The sequence below is a fragment of the Cucumis melo genome, chromosome 9 (genome assembly GCF_025177605.1).
Source record: "Cucumis melo cultivar AY chromosome 9, USDA_Cmelo_AY_1.0, whole genome shotgun sequence".
Lineage (NCBI taxonomy): Eukaryota > Viridiplantae > Streptophyta > Magnoliopsida > Cucurbitales > Cucurbitaceae > Cucumis > Cucumis melo.
Window position 1 is genome coordinate 6,440,891 of NC_066865.1, and position 24,347 is coordinate 6,465,237.

The 24,347-nt window shown below is 34.7% G+C and overlaps 4 protein-coding genes across 5 annotated transcripts; 3 read left to right on the top strand and 1 right to left on the bottom strand.

The window, feature by feature from the left end:
- Positions 1 to 388: 388 nt before the first annotated feature.
- On the top strand, positions 389 to 4,219 carry LOC103501662 (pentatricopeptide repeat-containing protein At1g77405). 2 transcript variants are annotated; one of them, XM_008465306.3, is made up of 3 exons: positions 389 to 2,062; positions 2,253 to 2,306; positions 3,510 to 4,219. In XM_008465306.3, exon 1 carries the CDS (start codon positions 584 to 586, stop codon positions 1,919 to 1,921), a length of 1,338 nt encoding a protein of 445 aa, XP_008463528.1. In that variant the 5' UTR covers positions 389 to 583; the 3' UTR covers positions 1,922 to 2,062; positions 2,253 to 2,306; positions 3,510 to 4,219. The 2 variants fall into 2 exon arrangements, with proteins under 2 accessions (XP_008463528.1, XP_008463529.1); XM_008465307.3 differs by lacking the exon at positions 2,253 to 2,306 and having other exon boundaries at positions 390 to 2,062.
- A 10,907-nt stretch (positions 4,220 to 15,126) lies between these two features.
- Positions 15,127 to 18,456, top strand: LOC103501663 (chalcone--flavanone isomerase). Its single transcript, XM_008465308.3, has 4 exons — positions 15,127 to 15,303; positions 15,375 to 15,533; positions 16,214 to 16,437; positions 18,008 to 18,456. The coding sequence occupies exons 1-4, from the start codon at positions 15,198 to 15,200 to the stop codon at positions 18,248 to 18,250; spliced, it is 732 nt and encodes a 243-aa protein (XP_008463530.1). The 5' UTR covers positions 15,127 to 15,197; the 3' UTR covers positions 18,251 to 18,456.
- A 99-nt stretch (positions 18,457 to 18,555) lies between these two features.
- On the top strand, positions 18,556 to 20,338 carry LOC103501664 (dirigent protein 10). Its single transcript, XM_008465309.3, has one exon. The coding sequence runs from the start codon at positions 19,242 to 19,244 to the stop codon at positions 20,223 to 20,225; it is 984 nt and encodes a 327-aa protein (XP_008463531.1). The 5' UTR covers positions 18,556 to 19,241; the 3' UTR covers positions 20,226 to 20,338.
- Positions 20,339 to 20,730: 392 nt separating this feature from the next.
- Positions 20,731 to 23,636, bottom strand: LOC103501666 (ABC transporter G family member 6). The gene is made up of 2 exons (XM_008465310.2): positions 23,148 to 23,636; positions 20,731 to 22,966 (listed from the first exon to the last, which is right to left on the bottom strand). Exons 1-2 carry the CDS (start codon positions 23,307 to 23,309, stop codon positions 20,900 to 20,902), a joined length of 2,229 nt encoding a protein of 742 aa, XP_008463532.1. The 5' UTR covers positions 23,310 to 23,636; the 3' UTR covers positions 20,731 to 20,899.
- Between the last annotated feature and the right edge of the window lie 711 nt (positions 23,637 to 24,347).

The window sequence follows — 24,347 nt, forward strand, 5'->3', positions numbered from 1 at the left end:
AATAAATTCAAACTGTGCACTGAGGTTTTATTTTGAAATTGGGTTTTGATTTTAGGGTGAGAAAATTGATGTAAAACTTGTATCAACGAGAGATTTAACTTTTTTTAAGCACAAGGCATTTTTGAACCATTTTCGAAAATTTAACATAATTTAAAATGTTTGAAAATTTAGAGATATTTTTTTATAGAACATCCGAGAGCCATTTTTCTATGCAGTATAAGACACACCCACTGACAAAATATTATTTAATATATATTATAATATGACATTTCAAAATTAATATTAAAATACAATTCGAGTGAGGCTTAATAAATCCGCCCCCAGCATCTTCTTCTTGTTTACATTGCGACCAGAAGAAAAGCCTATTCTTCAAATAATATATATGAATTGAATTTTATTTCTTTCCCGTAGTAAACTTATAGATGAAGTCTGATTTATAAACACCTTGACATTGTCACTGTTTGGGAGGCGCCTAAAGTTGTATAAAGATGGAGTTCCAATAGTCAATTGTGGTCGAGTTAGCTTATTTAATTCTATACGGAGACAACTTTCTTCGTCCCCTTCTACAATTTATCTTGAAAAAATGGTGCAACCCAACACTGTTCGTCTCACTAACCATCGTCTCGTGGACCAAATCTTGGTGGCAATGCTTCAAAACCGACCATTCGACACCCACATCCATCCTGCAGCTTCTACTTCCACCACACACCAGTTATGGAGTTCCGACTCCGTTTCCGATGTTCTAAGATCGGTGCCTCGGTTCTTTTTTCAATCTGCCCGATCTATTGGCACCCAAAAGGGTTTTCGGCATCGTACTCCTCTTAAGCAGAGGAAATTGAAAGAGGAGGCTTACAAGTTCCGTAACAATGTGCTTGTTCTCGGCCCTGCTGCTCACAGGGACCCTTTCAAGGTTAAGCTTGGATTGAGTAAAGCGTTGGAGTTTTTCTATTGGGTCGAAACCCATTTTGAGTTCCAACACGACGAGATTACTTGCAGAGAGATGGCTTGCGTTTTGGCTCGAGGGAATAGATTGATGGGACTTTGGGATTTTTTGAAGGAAATGTCCAGGCGGGGAAACGGTGGGCTTGTTACTACGGCGACCATCACGTGTTTGATAAAAGTCCTAGGAGAGGAAGGTCTGGTGAATGAAGCACTGACTGCATTTTATAGGATGAAGCAGTTTCATTGTAAGCCTGATGTTTATGCTTATAATACTGTTATCAATGCTTTATGCAGGATTGGGAATTTCAAGAAGGCTAGGTTTTTGTTGGAACAGATGGAGTTGCCTGGATTTAGATGCCCACCTGACATTTTCACATATACGATTCTAATTAGTTCTTATTGTAAATATAGCTTGCAAACTGGCTGCAAAAAGGCCATTCGAAGGAGGTTGTGGGAAGCCAATCACTTGTTTAGAATCATGTTGTTTAAGGGATTTTCACCAGATGTTGTGACCTACAATTCTTTGATTGACGGATGTTGTAAAACGTACCGAATCAAGCGCGCATTGGAATTGTTTGAGGATATGAGCAAAAGGGGTTGCACTCCCAATCGGCTTACTTACAATTCTTTCATCAGATACTACAGTGCTGTGAACGAGATTGACCAAGCAATCAAAATGTTAAGAATGATGCAAAAGATGAACCATGGAATTGCCACATCCAGTTCTTATACTCCTATTATTCATGCTCTATGCGAAGGAGGAAAGGTAATTGAGGCCCGTGATTTTCTTCTTGAGTTGCTTAAGGAAGGCTCTGTGCCTAGAGAGTATACGTATCAGTTGGTATGTAATCTGCTGAACTCAGCAGGCAAAGCAAGTTTACTAGACGAAAACGTGCACGAAAGAATAAGACATGGAATAGAAAATAGGTATAAGGAAGTAAAGAAAGTAAAGCTAATTATGTCAAGGAAAGGATACTGATGCCTGTAATGAACGAAGACAGAGCTGGACTTTTCACGGTGAGGTAAAGAGGGGTGGATGAGAACATGTTTTGACAATTTATTATCTCCTCATCCACTCTCAGCAGCCCATTGTGACAGTTGCCTTGTGGTTTTAACTAAGGTAAGTCTCCTCCTCAAAGATAATGTTTGTTTGTACGGGGGATTTTTTTTTTTTTTTTTTTTTTTTTTAATCTTTGTTCATCGGTATATGCTTTTGATTTCTATGTGTCTATCATGGTCCGATCTTTTTCTCTTAACTCATGGTCGTTCTGCTGATGGCTTCTTTTATTTGTCCTTATTTGGTGCTATAGGCTCAAAGGAAAGCATCATCGGTTATGAATGATTTTCTGGGGGTTGAATGTAAGGTATCTTATAAGTAGAAATTTCAATTAAAGAGATGTAATATGTGAATTGGCATTGTAAAATGGTTGTAAACTATATGCTGTGAAGTGTGGCCCCTTTTATAGTTTTGAGTTCTAGGATATTTGTCCTGTTTCTCAGTTTCCCATCCACTTTTTTATTCACAATAATAGATGCTATCTGGAAGTTTTTATTGGAAATAGGTCCTAATTTTCGGTGTAAATATGCTTGGGCAGTTGTTCTTTCTGTAATTATCTTTTCCTGATTTGTTTGGATCCTTCCTTAAATTTTGTGTAAAGCAATTTAAAATCTTAGATGTAAAACAACTTTCCCTAATTTTAGATGTAAAACAACTCTAAATCTTTTTAAGCTCTCTCCTTGTTAAAACACTTATTTGTAAGTACAACAATTGTAGCGTGAGGATTGAACCTCTGACCTCAAGGGATGGAGATCATGCCAATATTATTGAGCTAAACTTAATTGGCTAGTCATTGAAACATTTAAAGATCGAATAGAGCACTGTTTCCAAGCATAAGTCGTCCCAAGTTTTGTATGACGAACAATATTCATCTAGATTTTCATTGTTCCCTATGAACTTTGATATTTGGATTCACCTTCATTCTGTCAATTTGAAGTGGCATTCCTCCATACTTCCTATCAGTTCTCTAAATCCTAGGCTCTAATCCTATTAGGTTGGAGATTTAGAGAAAAAATTTATGCAGAGGGAGTGGGGGAGATTAATAGGTTGTGTTAGATCTTTAATGTGGGATATGGATGTTTGGAGATTGGGAATTCATCTTTGAAGAATGGATCAGCCTTTGCTAAGTGGTCGAGGTGGTTTCAGATGGCTAACTTAACGATTTTTAGCATAAGGTTGTAAGCAGGTGTATTGTTCATCCTCTATTGGTCGAGATACTATAGTAGATATTAATGACGCGACTCATAGCTTTGTCACATTTTTTCACTTTTGTTAACTACGTTATTGAGGATGAGATTTGTATTTAGTTCTCTTTCTCGTCTCTTTAGTTTGACAACTATGGCCTTTGCAATGTTATTTATTTAGCCATTGTGTTTTCATTTGGGGTTGTCTTCTCTTAATTTTCTCCACTAGGAGTGATCCAATGTCAAGGGCTTAATGATTTGGCTTCTCTTTTAACCATTATCCTCAAGTTGAAAGATGGTCAATTTTAACTCTTTTTGGTTGACAGGTGCATATGGGCCTTCTATAGCTAAAGATAAAGCTCCTTTTTGGGTCTGACTCATCGCCCTTTTGAGAACTATCATTGAGAATATGGAGAGACGTCTTAACAGGAAGGTAGGCTCACTTTGATCCAACATCCAAGCCACGTTTAGCAACCTACCCACATACTTCCTTTCTCTTTTTAAGATATCATCCATGACGAGTGATCGGATTGATGAACTATATTGAAAATTCTTTTGGAGTGGGCACAATGACAAAAGAAACATACTCTCTATCAATTGACATCAAGTTCAAGTTCAACTTCGTATTTCCGAAGAGGGACTTGGCTTGACCGACTTTGAGAATGAGAAAAAGAAACAAATGCCTATTGGCAAATTGGATTTAGAGATACCGGCTCGAGACAGGTGCTCCGTGGAGGCGCCATATTGATGCTAAGTACGACTCACCCCTCTGTTCACAAAGCATATTCTTCAATATTTATAAAGTCTAGTGGAGTTATATTGCTAAAATGCTGATTTGATTCATGATAACATTGAGAATGTGATTGGAAATGGTGAGAAAACATTGTTTTCGTATTAACTGCTACGTTGGGACTGAAGGATTACAGATCATGCAAATTGCAAGTTGAAGCAATTTGGATTTAAAGCACTCAAATAACATCAATTTTAAGGATTAAACATGTTTGATCTTGAAATGAAAAGTAGAGTTTTATGAGTATACCTTGATGTAGCTCCAAATTGAAGCAATACTCCTGCTGTCTTTGATTACATGAACACTTCGTGAACCACCACTAAAGTCTTCTTTGCTATTCTTTGGCCTTAGAACAGTTGTTGAAACCAAATTTGTGATGAATTTGAAGTTTATGAGATTTTGTGTTAAAAAGAGATTTTCTTAGAGAAACTTCCTAAAATGAATCACTAAGATTGACTCAAGTCTCGGCCAATTCTTCCCCATTTATACATAAATAGAAGATCCATGCATCTTAAAATTACCTCAGGTTTGACAACAAAATTAATACTAATTACTAATTTTTAATGGGATTAAAGGGACTTTGTGTGGTTTCTGTTAGAAGAAAAGATGAAAGTGATGAAGCATCCCAATCATCAAATACTGCATGCTCGAAGATGATTCAAATAGAAAAAGAAATTCTCAAATTATCTCTGGTTCATTACCCTGGTTAGGCTTGTACAAATAACTCCTTGACATGTGTCCATCACAAAAATTAAATGTCTTATTTCTATTTGTTTATTCATTTATTTTTATCACATACACAGAGGGATTTCAAGTGTATATATGGGTCCTATCAGTACCTAATATAAGGCAAGACAATCAGGGGATTTATTTTTCCAAATTAAGATTTCTTCAACCCTCTTTTCTCTCCATCTTGATTTGGTATCAGAGTTATTAAATGGCCAATGTTGTTCCCAACTCCTCGATTCTTGGCACAACCTCCACAAGTTTTCCAATCATTCGTTAAATCAAATTTTGAATCAACTAACGACAACAAAATTAGATCGAAACAATTTCTTACTATGGCAGACACTACAAATTAGAAGGACACCTAACAGGTGAGAAACCTTGTCTTCCCAAGTTCATAACGACATCTAATCAATGCTTCAGTTACAGAAGAAAGAGATGACGTACAATAGAGAGCTTCATCAAGTTCTTCAGCACACCTGCAGTCATGAATCCAAAGAGATGACGCACAACAGAGAGCTTCATCAAGTTCTTCAGCACACTTGCAGTCATGAATCCTGAATTTGAAAAATGGGTAACTACTGATTTACTTTTGTTTGGTTGGTTATATAACTCGATGATGCCTGAAGTAGCCATTCAGTTGATGGGATTCACAAATGCCAAAGACCTATGGGAAGCTACGCAGGATCTTTTTGGTGTTCAATCCAGAGCTGAAGAGGATTTCCTTCGCCAGACGTTCCAAACTACCAGAAAAGGTAATTCCAAAATGGAAGACTATCTAATAATTATGAAAACTAATGCTGATAAACTTGGCCAAGCAAGAAGTCCTGTTCCGAAACGTGTCCTTATTTCTCAGGTTCTACTAGGATTGGATGAAGTCTACAATCCCGTCATAGTTGTTATTTAAGGGAAGCCAGAGATTTCGTGGATTGATATGCAGTCAGAGCTTCTTATGAAGACTATCTAAGAATTATGAAAACTAACTCTGATAAACTTGGCCAAGCAGGAAGTCCTGTTCCGAAACGTGCCTTTATTTCTCAGGCTCTACTAGGATTGGATGAAGTCTACAATCCCGTCATAGCTGTTATTCAAGGGAAGCCAGAGATTTCGTGGATTGATATGCAGTCAGAGCTTCTTACATTTGAGAAGAGGTTGGAGCATCAAGATACGCAGAAGAACACCGAAAATATCATCCAAAATGTTGTTGTAAACATAGCACAAAATCGAAACAGCAGTGATTTTAGAAAATATAGCAACCATCAATTTCATGGTAATAATAGAAACAATTCTCAAGGGCAACGGGGTGGTTTTAACATTGGTCGAGGACGTGGTAAGGGTCGTGGCAACAAGCCAACTTGTCAGGTATGTGAAAAATATGGTCATTCTGCTCTTGTTTGTTATAATAGGTTCAATAAGGAGTTCTTAAGTCCCCTTGTACAAGACCGTGGAGCACAATCATCAAACTTCTCAAAACATTCAAATCTTACAGTCCTTGTTACTGGGCAGAGTGTGAATCAATTTGCTACAGCAGATACCGTTATAAACCTGAATTGGTATATTGACAATGGAGCAACGAACCACTTAACTGTCGAATACTCAAACCTGTCGAATCCATCAGAATACTCAGGTATTGAAAAGATCATGGTTGGAAATGGAGACAGTTTACATATTTCCTATATTGGCAATGCCTATCTTACTGATGGAATAAATGGTTTAAATCTGAAAAATGTTCTGTGTGTGCCTGATATCACCAAAAATCTTGTGAGTGTTTCCAAACTTGCACAAGATAATAATGTCTATATTGAGTTTCATGGGTGTTATTGTTTTATTAAGGATAAAGACACAGGACGAACTCTGCTGAACAGAACAATTAAGGATGGGTTGTATCATCTGGACACAATCAGGAAGGAAAAAAGAGCAGAAGATTTAGATTGTTGTGGTAGAAGAAACAGTCAATGCACAAAAATAAAGGTTCATCTGCATTTGTGTTGTCATGAGGAACAAATCTTGCCAATTCTTGTGTGGCAGTGCCTAAGACTCTTTGGCACAAACGTTTAGGACATTCTTCATCAAAAGTTTTGAACTTAGTTATAAAGAGCTGTAACTTGTCTGTTAAAGACAATGTTGATATTGAATTTTGTGATTCCTGTCAGTTGGGAAAAGCCTATAACCTTCTTTTTCCTAATTCTCAGTCTCATGCTACTGCACCTTTTAATCTTGTTTTTTCTGATTTATGGGGGTCAGCCCCAATGTGATCTACTGATGGATTTCGTTATTATATACTGTTTGTTGATGACTACAGTAGGTATTCGTGAATTTATCCTCTTAAACAGAAGAGTGTTGTTGTTGAAGCTTTTAACTATTTCGTTACATATGTCAAAAATCAATTTAACAAATCTATTAAGGAGTTCCAATCAGACAACGACGGTGAGTATAATAAGATACATCAAATATGCTCAAATATGAGAATCAACAGTAGATTATCATGTCCTTATACTTCAGATCAAAATGGAAGGGTAGAAAGAAAACATAGACACTTGGTTGAAACTGGACTCACACTGCTTGCTCAAGCAAATATTACTTAAATTACTAGTGAGATGCCTTTCTAACTGCCATTATCCTTATTAATGGTATGCCTACAAACACCCTAAAAGGTAAATCACTCAAGTTATTGTTTCACAAAAAGTTGAATTTTTCTACCTTAAAAATATTTGGGTGTGCTTGTTTTTCTTGTCTAAGGTCCTATCAAACAAATAAGTTCTAATATCATACCAAAAAATGTGTGTACCTAGGCCCAAGCCCTCCTCACAAAGATTTTAAATGTTTGTCAAATACTAGAAAAGTTTTCATCTCCCTTCACGTGAAATTCAATGAAAATGAATTTCCTTTTGCCCAAATTTTTAGCCCAGCTCAAACCATGGCTCAGCCCACTTTCCAACCCACATCCATTCAACCCCCTCCATTTCTTATACCTTGGCCCATTACCTCTTCTTTGGTCTAACCAAGCCTCACACACAGCCCACTTAATCCTAGCCATAATTCAGCTAATCCAAATGACGAATCTCATCAACAGCCACCTGTCCCATCAATTACTCTAGATGTTTCTTGCAATCAAATCACTAATACTTCGTTACCTTCACCATCTCTTTCTTCTTTCCCTATTCCTTCTCCCTTATCCAAAAATCAATCTTCTTCCTCTAACCAAAATAACCCACCCCTTTCCAAAGACACCTCTCCGATGGCCCCATTATCCTTTTCCGACGACACTTCTTCAACGACCCCACCATCTCAACCACAACCAATTGTTGCTTTCCATCCCATGGTTACTAAAGCTAAATCTGGCATCTTCAAACCAAAAGCCTAGGTACACTCCTCTTTTTTCAATTGAGCTCTCATCGAACCAACCAAGTTTCAAGATGTCATAGCCACCCCTCAATGAAAAAAAGCAATAGATGCTGAATACACAACACTTCTTCAGAATAAAACATGGTCACTAGTGCCACCGACCTCATCCTCTAATGTAATTGGCTGCAAATGGGTGTTCCGACTCAAAAGAAATTCATATGGGTCCATTCAACGATATAAAGCGCGTCTAGTTGCGAAGGGATTTCATCAAAATCCTTGAGTTAGTTTCTTTGAGACATTCAGTCCAGTGGTAAAAGTTTCAACAATCCGTGTTGTATTAAGTGTTGCCCTTGCTCAAAATTGGTCCCTTCGGCAACTAGACTTCAACAATGCATTCTTGAATGGTAAACTTAAAGAAACAGTGTATATGGCCCAACCTCCCGGGTATGTAAATTCTTCCTTTTCTGATTATATTTGCAAGTTAAATAAGGTTATATGCGGTTTGAAACAAGCTCCAAGAGCCTGGAATGCAACTTTATCTCAAGCATCACTGAAATGGGGATTTGTTAATTCACATTCGGAATCATTTCTGTTTATGTTTTAACGAAAAACTTCTATGATTTTACTGCTGGTCTATGTTGATGATGTGATCCTTACTGGAAACAACAACTCACTAATTCAAGACTTAATTACCTCATTGGACAAACAATTTGCATCGAAGGATTTGGGGTGTCTAAGTTATTTTCTTGGGTTTCAGGTCAATTATTTGGATTCTGGTTTTATTTTGAATCAAGAAAAATATGTTATTGATCTCCTTCGTAAACTTAAACTCAATGGTTTGAAACCTGCTCCCTCACCAGTGTTGTCGGTAAATTAAACAACTCTCAGCTTTTGATGGAATTTCTCTTACTGATCCCTTTATATATCGGAGCACCATTGGAGCCCTACAATATCTCACTCACACCCACCTAGACATTGCTTATATAGTCAATTCCTTCGGTGTCCTACTGATATTACTGGAAAGCAGTTAAACGAATCCTTCGTTATCTTAGTGGCACGAGGTCATTTGGTCTTTTGTTCCACCCTAGTAATGATCTCTTTATCACTGCTTACTCATTCTAATGCTGATTTGGCAGCCAATATTGATAACAGAAAATCTGTTGCCGCTTATTGTGTATTTCTTGGAGCTAATTTAGTTTCATGGTCTTCAAAGAAACAAACTATTGTTGTACGTTCTAGCACGAAATTTGAGTATCGTGCGTTTCCCTTAGCTGCATCTGAAATAATTTGGTTGAAACAACTTCTTGAGGAATTACATATCTCTCAGTCTCAGAAACCAGTCTTGTGGGTATGATAATATCAGTGTTGGGGCTCTTGCTACAAATCTCGTGTTTCATGCTCGGACTAAACATATAGAAATTGATGTTCATTTCATACGCGATCAAGTTCTTCGTGGAGTTTTAGAAGTTTGAAATGTTCCATCGACTGACCAGTTGACTAACGATTTGACAAAGTCTCTTACTCACTCTCAGTTTCAAATATTGCGTTCCAAACTCAGGGTAATTTATCTACCCACTCGTTTAAGAGTGGATGTTAGAAGAAAAGATGAAAGTAATGAAGCATCCACATCATCAAATACTGCATGTTGGAAGATGATTCAAATGGAAAATGAAATTCTCAAATTATCTCTGAGCTTACATTTTTGTTAAGCTTGTACAAATCACTCCTTGACATGTGTCCATCACACAAATTAAATGTCTTATTTCTATTTGTTTATTCATTTATTTTTATCACGTAAATAGAGGGATTTCAAGTGTATATATGGGTCCTATCAGTACCTAATGTAAGGCAAGAATATCAGGTGATTTATTTTTTCCAAATTAAGATTTCTTCAACCCTATTTTCTCTCCATCTTAATTGTTTCAACGTGACAATGAATTAGGTTATTCACTAAACTACCAAAAACCACTAATTTGATTTTTCATTAAAAAAATAAATTATTTTCATGATTTTCCTAAATCAGTTAAATTGAATTTTAAATTATTTTAATATAATATTAATTTAAATAAAATCAATTTTAAAATATTTAGTTAAAACATTTTAATTAAATATATTAATTTAATATCAAATATTTAATTAATAGTTTTTCACTAATATCGACTTCTCTAAAACAACCCATAGTAGAAATTTGAACTAACTTTTAGATCATATTTAAATATTGTATATAATTAACTTTTACTCTCTAACCCAAACTCAGATATTTCAAATTCACTCATGGGATCTAATGCACCTATAGATCATGAATTCCAATTTAAGATTAACCAATGAAACTTTTTAATCTAGCTAATCAACAATCAAAACTATCGAGACACACTCAACTATCGTTTGGAATCTCTTGGTTGGAAAAACATGAATGTGAATGAGGTTCATACCTTTGTTCATTGCATTCCTGATCTCTATTTCTTGTCTATTAAATGCTTTCTTTTGGTCAACCACAAGAGTAACTCTATTGGTGACAAATCCAGTTTATTTCTTGGGTGGAAATTGAAGGGTTTTAATTTAGAGAAAAAAGAAAAATAATTAGATTTGTACTTGGGTTGAAAGGGGTTGAAAAACAGAGTAATCACTAAGCTGTCTATCAGTATAATAATTTTCTTTATATATTTTATAGAAAGACAATAAAGTTGAGCGGACCCGAGTCCGTAGGCGTATACTAAATCCTTGGTGAATTCTATCCCTCATAACTTTTGCCTATCACACTCTACTCGAAAACCACCCACCATGGACAAATTCTACTTTGCTCGATGATTTTCCAGTTTCTTAATTTTTTTGTTGTTTTTTCTTGAATGATATACTGAAAAAATCTCATAAGAAAACATAAACATTATTTTTTTTTTCTTATGAAAGTGAAGTAGCATTTTCATGCATAATCAACGCAAATAAAAGAAAGTAACTTTATTCGAGCCATAGGTGTTAACGCATACTTTTCCCTCGAAATTATATTATTCCAACCAAATCAAACCAAACTTTTGTTGAAACCCTTAGCACACCAACCATGTTTATATAATTGTTTCAACTCAAAATTTACTACTCACAATCTCGCATCCACATATATCTAATTAAAAGCCATTTTAGTCGAATAATAAAGAAAAATATTGTTGGTAATTATTATATAGGACATTTTTTAATAGAGTGAAATAAGCTAAAATGATAGAAACTGATAAACTTTTTATCACTGTTTATCAATGTCACTCATGAAGACATATCAGTTTCTACTATTATTTATACAATCTGATATTTTGTTATATTTTATAAATAGTTACGACAAATTTGTTATTTTTGATAATTTTTCTTATTATTTTCAACTAAAAAAATTATATAACATTTTCTTATTCATTCAATATGACGGTCTAAGAATTATTACGAGGTCTTTTAAAAAATATAACAAAACAAAGCATCAAAATATTTACAGTGTATATAACAATTCCGAAAACGGAAAAAGCCCACAGGCCCACAATGAAAAATAACAAAAATGTCCTGTCAACAAAATATTTACGGTGTATATAACAATTCTGAAAAAGGAAAAAGCCCACAGGCCCACAATGAAAAATAACAAAAATGTCCCGTCAACAACACTCGTAATATATTTGTTACACGATTTGGCTATTGTTTGGTACACGATCGTTTAGATTTGGTTATCCAATATATTTGGTACACTCGTAATCTAAATGATTTTTTTCTTCTTACACTATTGTTTTAGATTTTTTTTTTCAAAATTTGGTACATTTAGATTTGGCTGAACGAATTTTTTCAAGATTCTTTTGTACACGATCGTTTATATTTGGCTAAACGATTTTTTTAAATTCTTTTGATACACGATCGTTTATATTTGTCTACACAATCGTTTATTTTTTTTTACACGATTGTTTACCTTTCTTCCATTATCGTTTACATTTGACTACTCCAATCTAAACGATTTTTTTCAAGATTCTTTATACACGATCTTTTAGATTTTGCTATTTTTTTGTACAAGATCGTTTATATTTGTCTACACAATCGTTTATTTTTTTTTACACGATTGTTTACCTTTCTTCCATTATCGTTTACATTTGACTACTCCAATCTAAACGATTTTTTTCAAGATTCTTTATACACGATCTTTTAGATTTTGCTATTTTTTTGTACAAGATCGAGGAAAAGAAGAAAGACGATAGAAAGAAATTGCAGTGAAAAAAAAAGAGAAAAACGATGAAAAGATTAAACGACGTAAGAAAAAGATGAAGGGCAAGTCTGGAATATTTAAAAAATGGCTAACTTCATGGGTTTGTTATATTTATAAAAATTAACCAATTATTATTACATATATTTCTCTTTTCTTTTTTGATCTTTTTTAAATCATGAACTATCTAATGGATAGCATACAATCGCAACGGAAATAAGGATCAGAATTTTACCCTAAATGCATCTAATTAATTAGATATTAACATGCATTAAACACAACCCTAATTACACTAAATTAGTGTTAAAAGAAACACTTACCTTCGAAGCTCCCGATGCTCCAAATCTTCTCACGATCACGAACCCAGAACCACCACTAGAGTTAACCCGCTATACTCCAGACTTAGAATCGGATTGTGAGACCCATTCAATGAAGAAAACAAAGAAAGATGGATGGAAATTAGAAAATGAATTTTAGAGTTTGAGATTTGGGAGAGAGAAAAAATTTCGGTTAATTTGTAATTCAAAATTACAAAATGGATAAATCTTCTTCAATTTGAAAATTGCCCCTTAAATAGACTAATTACATGCAAAAATTGTATGTAATTGAATCACCAAAGCCCAACACCTCACACTCCAGTAAACATTGGTAGAATTATTCACCATTCCATTTTCTCTTAGTAGGTTGGTGTCATCACCATGAGCTTCCATTTAGCCCACTAAGAGTTCGTGGAATTATCCAACAAAATGTTGGATTTTTCCACTAACTTTGGTCAAGGGGAAAATTGGTCATTTGACCATTCTAGTCAAAGTCAAAAGTCAACATTTTGACTTTTTATCATTTTGTCCGTCTTGACTAATTCCGACCTCTCGAACATGAATCCGCATTTATTTTCTTGAAATTCAAACTACATTTGAATATAAAGCCGATCAAAGTTTGATTTTTTTAAAGTTAAAAGTCAACATTTTGACTTTTTACCACTTTGACAATTTCTATTAATTTCGAGCTTATATGAATCTCTATTCATATTTTTAATATTTAAATCACATTTAAGCATAAAGCTCTTGCCCAAATCTATAACCGACGACTATATTACTTGTAGTTGTCGGTTTCTCTCTCTTTACCTAATTCGAACAATTCAAATTATTCCAAAATGTTATTCTAAGTTAATTCCGTATGAGCTAGCAGGGGAACCTAATGGACCTATAGATCATGGGTTCCAACGATTCGAGATTAACTGGCTAAACCCTTTTAGACCAAGCTAATCAACATTCATTAACTAATAAGCCATTCCACTAAAATCTTGTAGTTGCATTCCCCTCACTATAGATATATTTCTGCCCATCTGATATAACCATGATCAGTAAGTTAATCCTTCACAATTTTTTCGTAATCTCGGATGGGTCAAAATATCGTTTTACCCCTAAAACTACATCTTGTTCCTTAAGTCACACCAATCCACTATTGAACAATTGGTTTTAGGTCCAACCTATAAATCGAATCCCTCTCGGGCCAATGAGAGGGCGGGATCCCTTGTTCAAGACTTGGATTCAGTTCTTAGGAAAACAACCTATCTACTAACTCTAGAGCGAGTAGGAGTGAATTACGTCTTGCACCCTATGTCCCTAGCTATCCATCCAGTCTTACCCTTGAAATGGGAGGCTTATTGGGCCAACGCCGTTGAGCTACCCTCACCTATGCAGATCTAAGGATAATACTGTTTGAACAGAAGTTCATAGTCAGCTCAGGATTAAAATTAAGTAATCTAGGTCATCATAATCGAAATAGTCAGTTTATATAGTCAACGGTGTCATAACTTAAAAGTGACTATTTCATGGTTCCAGTATTATGCAATTACATAGAATGTCTTCACTCCCATGTCTCTACATGAACGATTCAGGATCACATCGTTTGTACTAACTACAGAGCGGGTCGCATCCATAGTGTTTCCAGAATAAGGCGTCAACCTTATTCATTCACTATAGATCGTTTGAGCTATATACTCGAACTTGATCCAAGTTTATGTCTCTACTTAAAGTTAAGTCTATGCTAGATAGTCTCTGGACCTTAGTTTATTGTATTCAAGATTATAGTATTCTATTTTCACTAATAAATCCTCAATAAACACTCTATTAGATGGAATATAGTTTTAACTACAAACTATGAGTTTTAGGACATAAATTCCAACACTATCATATCGTTAATTCTTTTTAGTTATTCCTAAATTAAATGATATAGTCCTATCCCTATCGGTAAAAAAAAAAAGTTTTATAAATTAAATAAAATAATTTTCAATTTTTTTTTTCAAAATTTGATTATGAAAAATCCAAACATTTCTTTACAAAAATAAATTGTAATTAAAAATTAAAAAAAAAACATAAGTTACAAATACTAAAAAAAAAAAAAAAGTTAATTTTGAAGCTAAGAATTGCATTTACTTTTATGTTTACTCTTCTTAAAACAAGTAGATATACTAATAACAAGTACAAATTTAGATGAACAAATTGTTTTAGAAGTTAGAGATGTATTGAAAATTATTTAGGAATCATTTGAAAGCATTCTCATTTCATGTTTCCTACATCCATAACATAACATTAGGATCTAATATCTATATCCATAAGAAAAGCATAAATAGATAGAGGGCAATTAATTCCGAATAAAGAAACAATTTAGAAAAAGATTGAAAACAATTATTGGAGGAACCATATCATTTAATAACATACATTATTGTTCACCTTAGACAACACCACCCCATTGCTTAATTTGTACCTACCAATCTCAAGCTTCGCGGCTATCCTTGCTCCACGCCTTCCCCACGTGATCGCTTCTCCTCCCTATAAATACACTTTAAAACTCCAACCCATAATTTCCCACTTCCCTTCCCTACCTACTCATTACTCACATCTCTACACATTTCTCACGGACGCTTTTTCCATGCCGCCGGTGCCTGATCTTCCTGGCCTTCAGGTCGAGAACCTTCAATTTCCGCCCGAAATCAAACCTCCCGCCTCCTCTAAGACTCTGTTTCTCGGCGGTGCAGGTACGAATGAGAACGATTTGATTTCCTCTGTTGTGATCCGATAGAATGTGATTGTGGAAAATTTTGTACAGGAGTTAGGGCGTTGGAGATCGGAGGAAATACTGTGAAATTTACTGCGATCGGTGTTTATTTGGAGGACAAAGCTGTGCCGTCGCTCGCCGGTAAGTGGAGTGGAAAGAGTGCGGCGGAGTTAATGGATTCCGTTGAGTTCTTCAGGGACGTTGTCACTGGTGAGTAGCTGATTTTGTTTATTTTTTCAAAATTCTGTACTTGAAAGTTAGAACTGGCTACCAGATTTCTGCCGTGCCGGCCGCCGGTGTTCCGGTGGTTTTGTTGAAGTAAATTTGTTAATTGTTACTAATACAATATTAGCATATGGTTTACATGAAATAAAAATTTAAAATCCGATTTATTATTGACGAAAGAAATTATAAAATTTGTAAAAAATAGTTTCTCAAAATTTTCTATTTTTGATAAAAATCCTTAATTAATTAAAATACTATTTAGAAGTAGTTTTGATCAATGGATATTATTAAATATTACTATTTAGTCACTAAATTGACAAATCGGAGGCTGAGGCATCTTTTGAAAACCTATGGAAGTTTATTCTTCAAATCTTGAATTTAAAATTTAATTGAAGAGTGGTACATGATAACTTGATTTAAATAAATTTTCAAAGGTAAAAGCAAATTATACAAGTGAACTTTTTAACATTCACAAAAAGGTGAGAGAAAGAATGTATCTAAGAATCTAATCCAAACAATGATGTTAAGCATTTTAATAACAAAATTTAGTTCTGATTTGTGACTTATATAGAATGAGTAATAGTTTGAAGTGTAAAATTGATTGAATATATATAGAATGAGTAATAGTTTGAAGTGTAAAATTGATTGAATATATTATATTACAGGGGGTTTCGAGAAGTTTACAAATGTGACATTGATATTGCCACTTACGGGTGAACAATATGCAATGAAAGTGGCAGAGAATTGTGAAGCAGCTTGGAAATCCATGGGAATTTATAGTGATGAAGGAGCTGAAGCGATTAAAAAATTCATCGATGCCTTCAAGAACGAAAATTTCCCTCCTGGCTCCTCCATTCTTTTCACTCATTTGCCTCCTAATACTTTATCGGTTAGTACCATTCTTATTTCACCCTCAATTTTATTTAGGTAACCTAAAATATTCTACAAAATAGTTCGTGAATTTCTTGAATATTTTAATATATTTTTTTGTTGACTACTCAAATATTATCCTAAATATGGGGTTCAAATATTATAAAATCCATTAAAAAATTAAGTTTAAATATTATTTTGGCTTTTATACCTCATTTGCTTTAATTTTTGATTCTTTAAAATGAAATAAAAATAGAAATGGTAAGACCAAAATGATAGTTTTTTTTACAAGTATGAATATATTTAAGGTACAAAATAAACATATTGAATGTATGCAAATTCTTAAAACCAATGTAGTATTTAATCCATTTTTCTTTTTTAATTATCTATCGGTCATTTCACTCTAAATTTTGGGAACTTAATCATATAAGGAATTTTTTAAATATGAAAAATAATATAAGTATTTAACCAAATTTCATAAAAATAAATTTGGAAGGATTAAATCTAAGATTTAGCATTCTAGAGTTAAGTATAACGATTAAATAGGACTTAAGAAATATTATTAAAAATTTAGGAATCAAAATTAAATACATTCTAACACTTATTTTTTTTTTCTCAAAATAACTTATTATAAAAAATATAGGAAAATTGTCAAAAATGGTAAAATGAACTAACTATTTACACTCGATGACCAAATCAAGTATAATAAATTTTTGTATTTAGTTTTTCTTCTTCCTTTTTTTTCTTTAGTTTTTCTTTTTTTTTCATAAAATATAAATAGTTTGTATTTTTTTATTATTTAAAAAACCACAAATAATCACCAAAATTATTAGGATGGAGGATATTTTAAAATAATGATATAGTAAGATATTAATGAAAAATATTGAAAAGAACTGCCCATCCAAAATTCTCAATAAGTGTCTTTTGGATATTAATTGTGAACACTGAAAAAGGGTTGTTAAGTTGTTTATACTAAAAAGAGAATTAACAATGTTTGGTTAAGATTTTTAATAGCGGCAAAAAAGTGGTCTTATCTATTTAAAACTACTTCTAAATTTTGTGATGTGAAATCACATCAATTATGCATACAATATATTATATTATATTTAGAGTAATATTAAAGTCCTCATACCCAATCTTTGCATTTATTGTAGTTGAAGATATCATCTCATTTACTTCCATCTCAAAACACACTATTAAAATCACTTTCTCACTCATTTTAACCACACTATTAAATTCATATGGGTAGTTAGATATTTTAATATTTTCCTCAATCAAACATTTTTAAACTATTGTTATATTCTTAATTATTATTCCTAAAATTACCACAAATTATAACTATCTTTGCTTTTAGGCATCATTAACAATATTTTAAACAAACATAAACACAATTTTTATACATATCTATTTAAACAATAATAAACCTCTCTCCAAATATGTTCTCATAATAAATATCAAACTTGGAGAACAAATAATAATAATAATAATAATAATAATAATAAAAAGGTTTGAGAATTTGAAGGATATAATTAATTGAAAGAAGCTATTCCAACGAATTAGTTCGAACGCAAGAGTAATTTTTGATGCAGATTAGCTTTTCAAAAGATGGGAACATTGGTGAAAAAGAAGAAGAGATGGTGAGAAAAATAGAGAACAAACTGCTTAGTGAATCTGTGTTGGAGTCCATTATTGGGAAGAATGGGGTTTCACCTGCTGCAAGGCTTAGTTTGGCTACAAGATTATCCCATCTCCTCACTCAATCTCAACCCAACACTCCCAACATTTGCAATCCTGTCCAGAATCCAAATTCCAAACCACATCTCAACAATTAATCATATCATATCATATCATCCATTTTCTATCTCAAATATTTAATAACTTTTATTTTGTATGATAACTGCATTCCAAGACTACTTCTCCTTTTAGGTTGTTTTCTTGATAAATTGCTGTAATAACTAAATTAATTATAATTTTGTCGTTTGTTCTTCTTTATTGTTATTCAAGTTTTAATTCTACTCTACTATTTGGTTTTGGTTCATTTTTTGTTTTTATATTTTCAATTTTTCATTTTGGTCACTACTTTTAGTTGTAGTTCATTTTGGTAATTGTATTTTCAACTTTGTTTCATTTAATTTTTGGTATATGTATTTTGAAAGGTTTCTTTTCATCCTTTTTACTTTTATGAAGTCCTCGTTTTACTCTTTGTTTTCACTTTTCATATTCAAAGTACTAAAATATTTACTTTTTTTTTTTAATGTAAGGATAGAATTGAATCGAGGGTGAATCAAATTTAAAAGTTATCAATTTAAGATAACTAAATCAATTTAGACAATTTGTTAGTATCTTGTATCAATTTTCACTTGAATTCACTTTAAAATCAATTCAAAATCATTTAAACAAGATTATTCTTGAGAAGAACATTGAAAAGCCTTACATCTATTTGATTTTTGCATTTTCTCTCTAATTTATATTATTAATACTTGTATCATTATTAGTTTGAAATTTTGATGAAGTTAAATTGATATTTTGTGTTGTTTGTGTTTTTGTTGGTGTTTTGGGAGTTGAGCCAATCCTCTTGATCAATATACTAAAAAGTTATTGAAACCTAAACCAATACAACCATTGATCATAGAGTTATTCACCAACTCCATTTCAGCCACTCCCACATTTCCTTCACCCCTAATCTGTTTCATATATACTGTATGTATATATATAATCTCACATATATATATCACCTTCAAACCCATCTTTAACATTACCATACAACACAAAAACAAAACAAAACAAAATATTTATTTCCCCTAATTCCTTCAACTTCCTCTCATGGAATTTCCCAAACTTCTCCCTTTCTCAACAAAATCTATGCTCTGCTTTCTTCTCCTCTGCTTCCTGTGTTTATCTGCCAACTCAGCCAGACTTCTCGACGAGCAGCCACAAGTCCCGGTTGGTACTCCGGCAGCCTCGAGTGTCGTCGGGACGCCTGTCGGTAATCTCGGGACAGGACCTACTGCTACTACTACACCTTCAACAACTCTACCTAATTCAGCTGGAAACTTAGGGCAAGGAGCTAACACACCTTCATCAACTCTACCTAGTTCAGGGGGAGTTGAAGATGATCATCATATATTAACCTTCTTCATGCACGATATCCTTGGCGGTACGAATCCCTCTGCTCGAGCCGTTACCGGGGCAGTTAACAATCCAGCTCTCAATGGCCAACTTCCATTTGCTAAACCCAATGGAGCAGTTTTATCAGTTGGAAATAATGTTCCTCAAAGTAATGGAAACAGTGGTCTAATTAACAACAACAACCTTCCCTTTCTAATAGGTCTTGGTGGAGCAACATCGCCATTGTTGCAAAACAACAATGGTGGTGGAAACAACTTCAACGGCCAGATCGGCTTTCCATCCGTTAATGCAGGACAGCTCCCGTCCGGAGTGTCGGTACAACAACTCCTATTCGGTACGATGACGGTTATCGATGACGAGCTCACGGAAGGACACGAGTTGGGTTCTGGGCTGATTGGAAAAGCACAAGGGTTTTACGTGGTGAGTTCGGAAGATGGGAACAGTCAAACAATGGCATTCACTACGATGTTTGAGAGCGGCCATTACGTGGATAGCTTAAGCTTCTTTGGCGTTCATCGGACAGCGGTGTCGGAGTCTCATTTGGCTATCATGGGAGGGACTGGAAAGTATGTAAATGCAAGAGGGTATGCAAATGTGAAGACTCTTCCGGGCATCAACCAACATGAAACAGATGGAGTTGAGACTTTGCTTCAATTCACTGTTTACATCAGTTATTAAAACTCAAGGGTTGCTTTTATTATTGAGTGCGATTATGTTTGAATTCTGTTTGTGAATTTATGGTTTGTAATGAAAGCTTTTATCATAATTATGAATCGAACCAAGATTTGATATTCTCTTCTTTTTCCCCTGTTTTTTACACCAAATATTGAAACCCAAATATAGTCTTGTTTTTATTTCATATTTGAAATTCAAACCAAAATTTGGGGGAAGTACAGAATTATTTAAATATAAATCATCCCTTTTTAATTATCTAGAACATAATTGTTTTGATTTTGATTGAAAATTAAACCTATGAATTCTTAGTTAAATTCTAAAACAACTTTTCAATTTTCCATCAATTTATAGAAGTAAATAATTTAGTTTATTATATTTTCACAGGACTAAATAGTAAGTAAGAATAGAAAAGAAAAAAAAAAAGAGTAAAAAGGTTCCTTCATTGAAAGTGGAAAAGAAAAGATCAAAAGTAACAAAGCATTAAATAATTAAAAAGAAGAATATATAATGGAGAATTGAAAAGTCAATTATTATATAAACGCTTGGGGGCCTTAAAATATGACGAAAGATTAAAAATGAAAAGAAAGAAAGAAAGAAAAAACACAATAATAAAACAAATTAGGAAGAGAATGAGAATGAGAATGGTGAATCTGTGGTTTGGAATGGCCTTAAGCTTTTTATCTTCTCTTGTTCTTACTCCCAATAAGAAGCGAAAAGTAGAAGAGAATCCTAAACAAAAACCCCCAAGCAACCGTCACCACCAAACAATTCCATTTACTCAAATCCATCACTCCTTGTTGTTCCAAAATATCAGCTCCCGTCGTCAAGCATGTCGATCTCGTTATCCTCATCCCCAAAGTCTTGCTCAGATTCTCCAGAAGCTTCAGTTTCATCGCCCCCGGCACCATTCCCAGCGGTGTATTGTCGAATATCTGTACTCCTCTCACAAAGCATTTCGTCGGATTCTCGAATTCGTTTTGCAATACTGCTTCGTATGGATATTTCACTAGCGATAGGTAATGGAACCAGATCCAGTAACCTGGAATTCGATCCCGTGTGATGAAGAACCCGCTGAATAGAAGGAAATATGCTAAGATTGCTACTACTATGGTGTATCCAAGCATTACGTGAGGTACTACTCCCGAAAGGAACGTTACGAATGAACTTCCAGCCCAGAATGCTGCCAAAATTATCAGAAAGTAGAATAAGAAGCCTGAAATTCCGCCGTCCAGTCCGACGGCCCAAAATGTTGTTGCGGCGAAGGCTAAGGAGAGGAAGATTAGCGCCGGTAAGGCTACGAGAGAGTGTGAGAGAACGTAGGAGGATCTTCGATATGCGTTGTAAGCTGTTTCTCTCATGAAAATGTATCGTTCTTGTAGAAATACGGGCAGAGCATCGGCGCAGGTGTAGAAGGTTGTGGACATGGCGAAAGCGAAGAACCCTAGGCGTTCTTGAACTCCTTTTGGTGAGTTATCGAGTTGCCAAAACATTGTAGCGAGGATGAATCCGGTGACGAGAACGGCGCCAAGTCGGATTCCGAAGAGCTCTGGCATACGGCGGGAGTTCAGAAATGATCGTTTTGATAGAACCGCCATTTCAATCCAGAATGGATTTGCGAAGGTCGGAACCATGGAGTTAGGGCTTGCGTCGTTGTTTGTTGCGCCGGAAACTAATTTGCCTCTTGAAATACTTGCGCTTATCGCTTCTTTTAATGACATGTTCTGGTGATCCGACTCTGATTTTGGAATGTTCTTCATGCTCTGCCATGACTTGTGAAATTCAACCAAGCTTTTAGTCCCTCCTGGTGAGCCTTCGAGTTCTCGAATCCGATCGAGCGCGAACTCAGTCCGGTTCTCGTTTTCCGGTATAGGATGACCAAACTCCGAAAAATACAGAGGAAGATTCGCCGGAGAGCCACTGTAAACGGTTTGTCCTCGAGAGAGGAACAATAGACGATCTAACAATCCGAGAATTCGATAACTCGGCTGGTGTACAGACATAACGACGATGCTTCCGCTCTGAGCAATCCTCTGCAGAACTTTCACCACCATGAACGCACTAGTTGAATCGAGTCCTGATGTTGGCTCATCAAGGAAGAGAATGATCGGATCGTGAATAATGTCGATTCCGATCGAGACTCGTCGCCGCTCTCCGCCAGAGACCCCGCGGTGTCCTTCGTCTCCGATAACAGTCTTCGCAGCGTTCCGAAGCCCCAACTGATCAATCAACGCTTGAACTCTCAGTTTCTTCTTCGATTTTGAGAGCGTTCGAGGCAATCGAAACTCAGCAGAAAACATTAGAGTTTCTTCCACCGTCAGCATCGGAAAGAGCAGATCATCTTGCATTACATAAGCAGAGATGACCTTCAACAATCTGGATTCCAACACCTCACCGTTCAACGTCACAGTTCCTTTCAAGCTTCCTTTGGCAATTCTATTAGCCAGTGCATCAATCAGCGTGGATTTTCCAGAACCACTCGCTCCGAGAACTGCCATAATCTCACCTTCTCGGGCCTCGCCGGAGATGTTGTTCAACAGAGTCTTTGTTTTAGTGAATAAGCTGTCGCCAACGACGGTGTCGTCGACCGGAGAACCCCCTAGTCTGCTTCCACGATGGTGAAAAAGCGATGAGAAACTGATCTTACGGCGAACCTTGACGCTGTATGTGAGATTGTTGAAGGAGAGCATGAAAGGCAAGGATCTCGGCTCCAAGCTCGCGCCGTTCATGTCCAATACTTGATGAACCTGATCAATTAATAAAACAACATACTTAATTAAATAAAAATTACCCTAATCCGTATATATATACATATTAGTAATCCATAATCTTAACCTTCAAAGTAGGTTAAGTCATAATTTGTTCAACAATTATATTAGAAATAAAATAGTAGTAATGAATAAGGGTAGCTTAATAAGGAACACATACCGGAGTCTCGTCTCCGTTGGCCTCCCTCCGGACATCGCCTACTCGTTTCAAAAGTTGGCCAAGTGTAGGAGACAAACCAGCAAAGGAGCGTGGACGATCATGAAGCTCCATATCATTGAAAAACGCAACCGTATCTCTTGCGGGTGACATATTCTCCACCATAATCACTCCCAACAACGACACCTTCAATGATGATGATAACAAGATGTTATTCTTATAAAAACTCTACTCTCTGTGTGTGTGCACAATTTGCTTGTGGTACCTAAATTCTGGGGGAGATGTCCTCCCCTAGCTAACAGAAAAAGAAAAGGGGAAAAGGCAGTATTGTATGAAGTGAAGTAGTTTTTTAAGAATGTTGGGGTGGGGGGTTTTGTATAGCAACATAAATACGATACAAATTAAAAATGTTTGGAGGGTTGGAGAGTGTGGTTACACAGTTAGGTTAGAGTTGGAACAGTTTGAAAAGGAAGGAAAAATATTTTAGAAAAGAAAAGAAGAGAGATAAAAAAAAGAGAAAAAAGAAAAAAGAAAAAAAGGTGGCCTAGAACTCCTAACTTTTGCAAAATTATCATCCATGAGAAACAAATGGGGAGGTGACACGTGTAATTAATTGTATTTTTGGGTTTGATATTGTTCACACTTTATGCTTGTAAATTTAGGTTGGGTGTTGATCTACCCTTTCTCAAGTTTTTAATAAATTAAAAGGATTCAACACTACACGAGCCCACCCCCCCCTTTTCCTCTCCCATATAATTAATGTATTTTCCTTTTCCTCTTCTTTTTTCTTTTCCTTTATAATATAATACATATAATAATAGTAATAATAAAAGAAATTAAAGAAGTTAGGATTTTTAAAGAAATCCATCCTCTCCCATTTCTTTGGAAAATCCTTCGATATTAGTTACTACATCTTACAACTTCATCAAATGCCACTATCTATAAAGAAAAACTTGAGAAATAAGAGGTAGGTTACATGGCACTAAAAGTGAATCCAAATCAATTTGGCAAGCATGAGGTGGATTACATGGCAACTAAGAATTAGTATGTTATAGACACATGGTATGAATGTTGGATGATCGACAGAAAGACATGTGGCTTGACATCTATTTTTATATTAATAGCATATATATATATATATATATATATATATATATATATATAAGAAGATATAAATGAAATTTAAAATAATTGGGAAAGAAA